At 38.4% G+C, this 12,225-nt stretch overlaps 1 protein-coding gene across 1 annotated transcript in view; it reads left to right on the forward strand.

Moving 5' to 3' along the window:
• LOC139708245 (laminin subunit beta-1-like) overlaps nucleotides 1–12,225 on the forward strand; it is a 45,757-nt gene that overhangs the window by 11,455 nt on the left and 22,077 nt on the right. Inside the window, exons 4-12 of the mRNA XM_071620216.1 lie at nucleotides 371–559; nucleotides 3,074–3,247; nucleotides 4,247–4,356; nucleotides 5,531–5,755; nucleotides 6,586–6,741; nucleotides 7,399–7,526; nucleotides 9,678–9,798; nucleotides 10,818–11,010; nucleotides 11,636–11,779. Coding sequence (XP_071476317.1) covers nucleotides 371–559; nucleotides 3,074–3,247; nucleotides 4,247–4,356; nucleotides 5,531–5,755; nucleotides 6,586–6,741; nucleotides 7,399–7,526; nucleotides 9,678–9,798; nucleotides 10,818–11,010; nucleotides 11,636–11,779 — 1,440 coding nt within the window. The remainder of the gene's footprint in view (nucleotides 1–370; nucleotides 560–3,073; nucleotides 3,248–4,246; nucleotides 4,357–5,530; nucleotides 5,756–6,585; nucleotides 6,742–7,398; nucleotides 7,527–9,677; nucleotides 9,799–10,817; nucleotides 11,011–11,635; nucleotides 11,780–12,225) is intronic.

Here is a 12,225-nt window from a genome sequence, read left to right on the forward strand (position 1 = left end):
TGTGTTAGCCTGATGGGGGATTGCAACATCTGATAGGCAAAGGGTTAATTAAGAGTGATGTTCGGTGTCAATTGTGATCCTCATGAGCGTGTTGGAAGATGTGTTGCTTGTCCTCTCCAACAATCCCCAACTGTTTCTATTCCTGTCTATGGTCACATACAATGTATATTTTCCAATACAATCACAATATGTTCAGGTTGCAGCTCTGAAAGAGGTACACTGTATGAGTACATTTGCAGTAAGGGCAGTTGCTAGCATAAAATTCATTTGTTATTTTAGTAGTGTGTATGTTGTTGTTGGTTGTGTAATTACAAAAACATATGCGACTCAATGCTTGTCTTTGATGTCACTTGCCTCAATCACTGTGCAGAGTGTAATTGTAACGACCACGCCTCGCGGTGCCACTTTGACGCGGCGGTGTATGAGCTGACGAATGGGGCCAGTGGTGGGGTGTGTGATGACTGTATGCATAACACCATGGGCCGCAACTGTGAGCAGTGCAAGCCGTTCTTTTACATGCACCCCGACCGCGACATCAGGGACCCCAACATCTGTGTCCGTAAGTCATTGAGTGGTTTTCCACCTGAGTTTTCCCATCCCCTCACATGCTCCATGTGGGATGAAATACTTGCCAAAGACTTGATGAAGGGTTTTATTGCACTTGAAAAAAAGGGAAAAAGATATAAAATCATGCATCATTACATTTTTATTTCTTCTAGTTTTTGTTTTTGCCTTTTTTTCTTTTCTTTTGCAAATGTTTGTTCAAGAATTACCAGTTTGAGCATTGCTTTCTGCTTCAAGTTCATTACCGTTGCATTGTGAATCACAAGATCAACAACATCAATTTTTCTTCCTTTTCTCTCTGCTGCGCTGTTATGAGTTTGCAAACTGAATGTCAAACAAACCACAGATCTTTTTCCAGTGTTATTTAAAAAGAAAAAAATGAAATGTATTACAGGCCTCTTTCACAGGTACTGCTTGAAATTAAAGCAACTGGTTATCATTAGGAGCAGTGATTTAAAAAATGTTCAAGTGGTCATATTTTGATGCATATGTGTAGCTCAGTTGTTTCACGAAACATCCTACCATAAACAAATTTTGCAATAAAGCCTAAGATATAAGGAGATATCACCATTTTTGTCAATAAACCATAACTGTAGATGGCTTATTCTAGAAACTATTCTGATATAACTATTGTTCAGTATTTAACAATACTTAACATGAATTAGTTTTACATTGGTTGTTTCTGTACCGACGTGTACCTCACATTTTAGAACTATTTTGAAGCACTTAAGCTGGGCTTTTGTTTCATCTGCAGATGGTAGTGTTTTTGAACAAGACAAAAGAAAATCTGAACCCAACTATGAAAGAGAGAAAAGAACTCCCAAAACAATGTCACATTTTCCAGGTGCTTGCATTTTGCCTAGAACATGTTTTTGATGTTTGAACGTCATGATCGTTTTTCACTATTACCTGATAATGAATAAAGAGGGTGCAATGTAAGGACTCTGATGAAAGTTCATCAATTCTGTTTATTTCACATACCGACCCTTGAAGAGCATTTGAATTACCTCTTATTTGTTGCTCTGCTACTCTGATTTGCAGTTTGGTTTCACCAAAGCTGCATGTGCTGTTCAGTTGTAATTATCATATGAAGTTTGGAACCATTTTTCTTTCTATGTGTGAATCCAAATGCATGGCATTGCATAATGAATACTGTAGTCAGTTGAATAAGAGATATAATTTTCAAGCTAATACATTTTAAGTAACCTAGTTTTTATTTACGTTGTCCTGATTTGTTTAATATGTTTTCATTGGCCACTGGGATAATTTTTTTATTCATTGTTGCAGTCATAATGCAATTATCAATCTGAAAAACAAATGAATATGATAGATGCAATACATTGTACATGTCATCAACATTCAGAGTACCAGTGAATATGTGTTTAATTGTAATGTACACGTAGTTGAATAGTTACTGGACAAGGGACAGACAACTGTGTAAATTAGCTGAAACATGCTTGTCTGCCAAAGAAACTTATCTCTTTTATGGTCAATAGTCCATGGTCCTATCTTGCTTGTGATAGCTAATCAGCTGGAGTCAATAATGTCTGTGTTGCAGATGTCACAGGAAGAATTGTTTTCAGTTGTAATTAGATAAAGGCTGATGACATTTAGGTTAGTTAATGTCAGCACTAGGCCAGAAGGTCATACTGGCGGGTGAGATTCAAAGATTTCAAAATCTCATTCCCATGAGCTGTGGATGAACTTTTGTTTGGGGACAACTATTTCTACTCTGTCTTGCATAAAGTGCCTGCTAAACAGCTAAATTGGTAGGAACACAACACCATGTATGGCATGCATTTTGTAGAGCAGTTTGTAACAATTTCAACATGAGATAGAGCAGCTTAGTGGTAGCGACAACAAATGAATTGTAAGTTTGTCGGTCATAACTGTGGTAGCTGCAGTAATTACAATAACAATAAGACCAAATCTCTTTAGTAAACAGGAATCAGGTGGACAAAAATATTTTACATGAAGACCATAAGGTCATATAAATCCCTCTTGCAAACATCACAAAATTTTGCTTGGCTGAAGAAAAATGTCTTGCAATATATTGTATGAAATATTACAGTAGTATGTCTCACATTTTTTTTTTTTTTTTTTTTAAATAAATGAAAATCTAACCCCATGTCACTTGAGTATGCACTCCCCTTTTGCATTGAGAATAACTCTTTGAGTAAATTAATTCAAAACTTGTCCCTCCATCATAAAGAAGTTTCCAGTTGAATTATTCTGAGAAAAGATCTTAATTTCTACAATGTACTAGCTTATGAAAGGAATCTGACTTTCGGGGTTGCAAAAGAGACGCACAAAAATGGAGGTATTTGAAAATTATGTATTGTAGGACAGTGCTGTGTCAGATGTGATGCATTGATGCATCTGTTGAAGGTGTAGTCAATTGCATGTGTGGAAGCAGAGTGAGTGTGTTCATTAATCATATGAGTGACCTTCACCAAGCTCCCTTTACTCCCTGTCCTCTCTCCCCCATCCTCCTACCCTCATCTCCCAGCATGCAACTGTGACCCCTCGGGTTCGGAGAATGGCGGGGAGTGTGCCAGCCACACGGTGGACGATGTGGTGGCTGGCATGTGTCTGTGCAAGCGCTATGTGACGGGGCAGCGCTGCGACGTTTGCCAGGACGGCTACTGGAACCTGAGGGAGGACAACCCAGAGGGCTGCATAGGTAATATTGCGCTCCTGCCTGCCAGACAAAATTGTGCTTCTTTGCAGAGAACTTTTCTGCACCCCACTTAAAAAAAAGATTAGCTTGTTACATACTGCTGGATGAGATGTTTTTGTACCGGCATGCATTTCAAATGCGTCTGAAGTTTGGAATCAAATTTTATTTGTTACATTTGGCAAAAGGTGATTTGACTGCTTGCTTTTTTGAGATGAATGATAATATGCTGTCTCTTCATCCATTTACAAGAGCATTGTCTTTGGATCTATCTGTTGATATGTCAATATGTATATAAACACACACATTATACCCTGTACATGTACGTGAATGGTTGAATCAGTAATGTGGCACTCTGCCGAGTTAAATGAATGACAATATGTTACATGTACCATGAATGCATCTTAATAATTCTTACCGATATACTTCTCTCCTGAGTTGTCAAACTGCTTTCAGTAAATTCCAGACCTGAAGGAAAGTCAATGTTCAAGCAGTAACAAGTGAAAGACCCTCACCACTGCAAGCCATTTTAGGATCACATCCACTTTTTTTCAGGAAGAGTTGCAATTTATCTCAATTTTGAGCTTTCATAAGTGAGAACAAATGCATGTAGGAGACCAGATATTATTCCAAAGTTAAGCAAGATTCTTCTTTGAGCTGTCAGTAATGTTTGAAACTTATGTCTAAGGAGGTAATGAGATTACATAACTAAATAACATTCTTTCGACAAGAGGATTGTATCACATACTTAATCATTGAAAATCAATGAAAACTTGATGACGTTGTGGGAATATGATTTGCCACTATAGACGGTCTAAGTACTTTAATATCTTGATAAACCTCATATGATTTTCTAAGTCTGTTTAAAGGGTTTTAAAAAAGAGCACTGACTCATTTATTTCCATCAGAGATATCTTTTTTATTCTTTTGGACATAGCAGTGGTAGTCATTCTGTCAGTTTTGTATCATTTTTCTCCGTTTCCTGTCTTCCCTTGAACCATCCAGAATGTGCTTGCAACTTACTCGGATCTGAGAACAACATGGGATGTGACAAAACGACGGGCAACTGTAGGTGCAAGCGATATGTCACTGGCCAAAACTGTGACCGCTGCTATGTGAGTCAATTGTGCTCTTTGGTCATATTCGTTATTTAGACAGGGATGGGTTCAAAGCACATACACTATCATGCACCTGCTTACTCTGGCCCTAATATGCCATCCCACATACAGTGATTGACACATTCTGGCATATGTCCATAAGGTTCTTTATATTTCAGTTTGTGTTGACAAATTCTGTTGGGACATTGCTATTAGATGCTATTTGAGACATAAGCTTGTAGTTTTCAAACATGAAATTTTGGAGGGATTCTGTTGGGACCATGCTATTAGATTTTAAGGTCAGATATTGCTTGGTCATGAGAGCAAGTGATGTAATATTGGTAATAGAACAGGGTTTACTGTCGTGGATAGTTGGATATGCACATTGAGACAAGCAGAAGGAAATGTTGCATGGAATGTTTTTGTGATATATGCAGGTATTTTGTGATGGGAATTGAACATATTTGATATTAAAGCGATTGGTGTTTTCAGTTCATTCCTTTTCAGCACTGGTTTTGTAGAGGGTATGTAACATCTTTTTGAGTAGTTTTGATTGATAGTTTTTCACATAATCTCTCACATGACACTCACTGTAGATTTAAAGATTAAAAAGAACCCCAAAAGGATCATATCTTGATGTTTGATATGTCTGGCATAGTGAAAAGTGATGGGATAGATATAAGTTGTAGCATAGCATGTCTCTTTAGACACCTTTTCTCTTAATGTATATTATATTGTATTGAATTCGAAAAAAGTATGATGTTATTTGAAATATGATGTATTACGTGTACAGATGAAAGAGAATAATAGATATCCCAGTGAGGGGAAAAAAAAAGTTGTAGCACAGAGAGAATAAAACACTTTAGGATAGAGTGGCAATGCCCACAGACAAGGTACCTTGTACTTGGGACTTAAAACTGTCATTCCCATAGTTCCTTGAAACAAACAAACAAACAAACAAACAAACAAACAAACAAACAAACAAACAAACAAACAAACAAAGTATTGTTGCCAAAGATGCAATGAAAAATTAATATCAAGCAAGGAATTCAAGACTTTGGTACATGATTTGGGCAAGGAGTTGGCAGGTCAACTAATTGAGGAGAGAAGGTACCTGTATCTTGCAACCTTTTAGATACTTATTTTGCTAAAAAGTTGAGCAATTTTGTACTCCATTTTTGACCCCTAACAGGAGGGCTACTTCGGTCTGAGCCAGGACGTTTACGGCTGCCAGCAGTGTGACTGCGATCCCGGCGGTTCCTACAACAACTCGTGCAACCAGGTCTCAGGCCAGTGCCCGTGCCGGCGTAACGTCGGAGAGCGTCAGTGTAAGAGGGTCAACTCTGGCTACTACTACGTCAACATGGACTACTACACCTATGAGGCAGAGTATGCACAAGCCGTTGGGGAACTATCGGTGAGTGGCTCCACCACAGCTGTCTGGCTCTAGCAGGGAAGTTTGCATTTCAGTGCTGCACTGACACTAGAACTGCATCTGTCTTTAGCGTGTAAGGTGAAGATTTCTTTCCCTTGCCCTAAGGGAAGCCTTGTATAAGTATGTCGTCGCTTGGGTGACAAGACCTTGTATCCCAAATCTTGATAATAATTACTTTCTTTTAATTTATGGTCAATCGGTTTAAAAGTGATGTCCTGTCCAAATCCTATGTGTCTTACCCCAAAAATGAAGCCACCACAGCATTTCAAAAGAATTGCCATTCCATTCACTATAGTGCTGTGGCTGCCATGTTTTTTGGCTCTCCTGAACATTTGACATATTGTAAAAACGAGGTCTTGTCACCCCAGCGACGATATGTTCTTTTAGTTCCCAGATGCCTTGTCAGTGTCCTTTCAATTGAGATGAGCTGACCACAGGGAGTTGCCCGTGCAGTCTTGACAGTGCAGTTTATTGCGTGCAGAACTTGCTGTTGTGACATGAAGCATGACATTTATATATTTCAGTTCTGCAATATTGAAGTTAAGTACGTAGATCATTCACAAGCTGGTGAATGATGTCCATTGTTCTATGTCAGGTGTAGTATGTTCATAAACTTTTTCACAATTTTGCAGTCTTCTTGAAATGACACTGAAAGATCTGAACTAGGCCTGGTAGGACTCATACATTCTGTATCTGGTGGATAGGAATCTTGAGTAACTCAAATGAGCCATGAATGATAGGCTTGTGACATGTGTTGAGAAATTGCTGCTTAAGTTGGGTGCACTCCTTCCTCTCTTGTCCTACACACACAGCTTGTGGACTACTACCCCAGAATGCGAGATGGTGGCTACATCGGGTGGACTGGTCCAGGCTTTATGAGGATCCACGAGGGTGGGCAAATACTTTTCACGGTCGGCAATCTACCCATGTCTGGAGACTACGATATCATTCTCAGATACGAGCCACTGGTGAGTTGTCCTTTCTTACGCACTTTGATTGTTGTTGTTGTTGTTGTTGTTGTTGTTGTTGTTTACTTCTCCCTAAAGGGGAGATCAGGGATATTTACTCTCTGGTTTTACCTGCATGTCAAGAAATTTTGGGGTTGTGCATAAATAAAGATCCGTTGGATGGAAATAACATTACACCTATATAAAGCATGATCACTTTCGGTATCTGGTCCATTTTCCACATTGAGTAATAATGAAAATAACTTTTTATATTGTTCTTCCTGTTATGTAAGTTTTAATTCTGTGATAGACTTCAGTTCATAAACATGACACATTTTCATTTTCCAGTTCCCCCTGCTGTGTGTTGTGTCCATATTTTTGTGGATGTCTCCATTTTACTGTACACTATCTTTCTGTCATTCATAAAGTTATTCTCCATGTTTTTCTTCTCTCTTGATGTACCCTGTCCACGCGTGATGCCTCGTTTTACATTCTTTGTTGATTGAGTATTATGTATTAAACATGAAGTATTTATTATTATAATGCTCATGATGTTAACATTCTGGATTCACAATTTTAATTTCTGTGCATTCGTGTTTGCAACTATAAAAGTGACAGGAACTCGAACTGTAATAACTGGTTGAATCCAAATTCCATTTGTTTGCTTGGACATTGTAGCTCCCAGGAGCATGGGAGGACGTGCGAGTCACCATCAATCGTCCTGGGGAAATCCCCAACTGGAGTATCTGTGGCAACACCATTCCACTGGATGACATACTGGTTACCACAATTCCCTCTGAGAGGAGGTTGGTACCCCCCATCAATATCTTTTCACATCTCTTCATGTTTTCATAATAAAATATATACAATTTTCCCTATTCAGGAATAGATGTGAAGAACAATGAAAGTAAAGGCTATAGCTCTCTTTGACATCCTTTTTCAAGTGCACATTTACAAATATGTTAAAAACATTTATCATACATACGCTATGTATATAATACTGGAACTGTGATTGCTAATATGAAGGAAAAATAAAGTAATGTTATAGTTGTTTTTCCACATAATGTAACAAAAAAGTAATTGTTATGAAGGAACTGGTTTTGATGGATATGTGTTTTATATTGGGTTTATGGATATTGCAGTCAGGATTTGTATCATAATTCTCCAAAAAACAACAAACAAACAAACAAACAAAAATACACACAACCCTCCCCCCCCCCCCCAGCAAACTCATATTAGCAAACATGGTGGACACCACAAATGCTTGATTGAATCATATACCAAGATAACATTGCAGATAACAGAGAAAAACAATGTGTGTGACAAGATATGTAAGTCATGATCGTGTGGTGAGTGTAATACCAAAAACATTATGTCACTCAAAAATGGGAAATGATTATGAAGACACATCACAGTTATGTGTGTGGCACATTTCTCTTAAGTCCACAAAGATTGTAGCATTTGGAACTTCAACCTCTCTTATTCCTGTGCCCACATATCCACCCCGACCTGCAATGTGCTATTCTTTCTGCCCGAAAATAATGGGAAATTCCATAATTTAAAAGATAGATGTTCAGGAATGATCCTCATTTACAGTATATCCAGTGTCCCTGTTATAAATAGGTTTGTATCTGATGTGTCATTGACAAATATTCGCTGGCTATCTGTTGGTTACTGTTATGAGGCAGCAAACCAACTAGACGTGAGAAATTTTTGTTCTGTCTGCTGAGGATGTTTAGCGCCATCCAGTGGGTGTCTGTTGTGGTTAAATGCATCCTCATTTAGCAGTAATTTGTGGTAGGAGGAAGTGAGTAATGCCAGACAGATAAACACAATTCCTGATTGTGTCTGATCCCTTGTGTAATTGTGCAGATGTACATTTTGTTTGTCACATATATACGAGGTTTGAAATGATGTGATATAACTGAATGACACTGTAACAACTTCCAACAAATTGACTGTGATAAGTCTCATGAATGAGTATATACCACACTGTTGTCCTTTCTTTGTATCATGATGCCTAGAATACCGCTCATAACAGTAATTTTATGACAATGCATGAAAGTAGGTATGTCAGAGCCCTTTGAAAAATTTAAGTGTCCTTCTTGACTACCTTGATGTGCTTTGAGGTGTAGATATATTTCATTTGGTTATATCTATATATCTCAAACTTGATCAGGAGTTGGTTGTGTGTAATCTCTTTAGTGGAAATGACTACAGCAGTGTATTGTTATCAGTATATCAGACACATTCAATTAGATAATGCTTGAAGCATGAAAGTAAAGATTTTCTCATAAACTCATCTACTCTTTTGTATTTTCATCTTCCTCAAGTTTGTAATGTAACACATGAAAGAAACTGTGCTCTTCGATGGAGTGGGACCAAGAAGAAATTCACGATTAAGGTTGTTATTGAATACCTGCTCAGTTATATTCAATGTGTTCTCAAAATATGAGATTAGAACATCAAATCAAATTTCGAAGTAGCACAATTATTGTTGGCAGGCAGATGTAGGCCTACACATATTTGAAAAGTCATTGTACAAATGTACATTGTAGATATACCATACAAATTCAGGGAGATCAATTAAGTTAGATGTACCATTCGTCGCTGGGGTGACAAGACCTTGTATCTGAAATTTTGATGAAAATGACTTTTTTGGATTAATGGTCAGATAATCAGTTAAGTGATGTCCTGTTGAAATCCTAGCTGTCTTACCCCAAAAATAAAGCCACCACGGCATGTCAAAGGAAAGGCTATCCCATTTGCTATAGTGCTTTTGGCTCTTGTGAACATTTGACATTTTGTAGATACGAGGTCTTGTCGCCCCAGCGACTGTATAAATAGTAACCTGCTATGCGGATAGTGGGTGTAGCTGACTCCTGGAGGTAACACCCCCCCCATCTCTGTCCTCTGACTGATAACGACATATTTTGTTATGTTTGCCAAAATTTCAGACACGTTGTGCTCAGTAGTCCTGTGTGCTTGGAGACTGGTAAGACTTACACAATCCAGGTAGACTTCACCCGGTACAGCTCAGACAATCGGCCGATCAGCCCACAGATTCTCCTAGACTCTGTAAGTACCACTTCCTGTGACACTCACCATGATTCCACCTGTCTGGGCTGGAGGTGACCAAAAACTTGACAGTTCTGTCTATTTATGGATTTATCATTATCATGTATTCAGACTGTGTAGATTCCAGGCAACCAAAGTATTGAAACCCCCCCCCCCCCCCCCTCTCATGCCTATGCATTGCTTTGATAGTGTCCACTATTTGTTTGTTTATTTTCAAAACAGGCTACTCCACACGTTTGTTTCCCTCTCCGCAACATAAATTCTCTTGTTTTTGTTTGCTATTTTTTTTTGTAGAGAAAACTTCATTCTCAAGAATATTCATGCACTAATGTTTAAAAAAGTCTGTCTTTCATCAGGATAGATTTTTGCTAAAATGTTGTGCTTTTAAATACTCTAGTAGAACATTTTATCATTTGCAATTGTTGCATAATTATACTGATTTGCTTTTTCTCTAGGTTGGATAGGGGTTGGACGCTTGATTTTTCATTGTAATGCCCCGGATTTTGGCCAAATTTTGTTGTTCTTCCTTCATGATGAGTTTAAGATTAAGTAGAGACTGTGATAGTAAGATTATTTTTTTTTAATTTTTTATTGTTATGCCAAACTTTGTTGCAGGCACTTTTTCAAGCATATCTACATTAAAATTGATCAATTTCAATGGTTAAAAGTTAAAATAATCTAATTTATATCAATTAAAAAAAAAACTACACAATTCGCATTAGATTTGCACACGATATCATGAATTTTAGCCGTTTTTGGGTTGACATGCATACACAAAACATTACGTAACTTTAGAACTGTGTACCCGGACGTCGCAAATTTGGTCTCAAAATATGCAGGAGACTTCAATGAAAAAAGTCATGAAACGACGCGGCAAAATCTTTGCGTGTCACGGAATCATAGGGCGAAATGTCGAAGGTGGGTCAAATTGACACCCCCCCCCCCCCAGTCAGAATGGGGTTAACGTGATATCTGTGAATAAAGATGGAACTAATCTGTCTCTACTCTGTCTCGTCTAGCTGGTTGTGATGCCGAGGGCAACCACGTACCCCATCTTCCAAGGGGAAGACCCCATTGAGCAGTACAGGCTGGAGCAGTGGAACTACTACCGGTGTGGGGAGGCCCACATGTCTGCCGTACACTCGCCCCTCTCTGAGGTCTGCATGGGACTCATGTTCAGCATGTCTGCCATGGCATTTGACGGAGCCCTGGGTGAGATTTTAGCCCTGTTTACTGGAGTCTGCTTGTCAGCTTCCAATTAGAGATGCACACTCTTCAGATGTTCGTACTGAAGTTTATTTTATGTAGCTTCTTCTGTTGCAGTCAGTGGATGTTTGATTTGTACGTACAGTACATAATCATTGTGTTTGGTAAATTACTGTATTTTCTCTATGTTGCGGTTACCTTAGAAGTAGGATTCTTTTATGCCTTTTCTGTGTTTGATTATGTATGAGGGATTGGTCTGTAGTACACTTATCTTATATTCATGAGAGAATAGTACTCAAGAAGAAATAATTTCTGGAAGACTTCTTCAAAAGTGTAGCATTTTGAATTTCAAAGTTGCATGAATTACACAAACCCCATAGAAATACTGTGCTTTAGACAAATATACCTGCAAGCTGATTATTCATGTAGGTGCTTGTCAGTGTGTTCTTCGTCATATTGACCTCTATGTTATATCAAAACTTTAAGATCAACAGTTCAACAGTTCAGTCTAGTTCAACAGCCATACCTTTCATTCAGAAGTTGAGATACCTCTGCAATGAAGATACCAAGTGCTATGTATTTTACCTCTGCCAACTGCTAATCCCACTCATTTACCATTCTCCAATGACAGAATGTGGATGCGATTTCATGGGCTCACTCAGCGCCATCTGTGACGAGGCTGGCGGACAGTGCCCGTGCAAGCCCAACGTAATTGGACGGACCTGCAACCAGTGTGCGCCAGGAACCTATGGCTTTGGCCAAGAGGGTTGCACTCGTAAGTCAAGAGTAAAGGCAGTGGCCTTTCCATCAGTTTGACACAATCTATTAAATGAAGCCATTGTGGCAATTTAAACATCCAGAAATTTCTTTCCATGCCCCAGTTTGTCCCTGCAGCCTCTTGAGAGAGAAATGTCCTTTTATCTTCCTGCTTTTCGTTTTTTGTTTTCACACTACTCAGTGAAAAAAGAAATATCTTGTCACATACAAGTGTGTTAATTTGTTTGTTTGGTTTTTTTTTGCAAAAAGAGAGCAGCAAGGCTTGCCTAGAGAGCAGCAAGGCTTGCCTTCCCCCCTTTTTAAAATTTAGATTACAGTAACTTATTTGCTGTGAATAACTTTGCAATAAAGCAACAGAAATATTTGACAAGTTTACACTTCACCCTTTTGAAGTAAGACTCGCAACTATTCCATGTTTTTGTACTTCCATTTAAGTGCATATTA

Source organism: Diadema antillarum, unplaced genomic scaffold, assembly GCF_040938485.1.
Source record: "Diadema antillarum isolate AM-2024a unplaced genomic scaffold, OU_Dant_1.0 seq00001321_RagTag, whole genome shotgun sequence".
Taxonomy (NCBI): Eukaryota; Metazoa; Echinodermata; class Echinoidea; order Diadematoida; family Diadematidae; genus Diadema; species Diadema antillarum.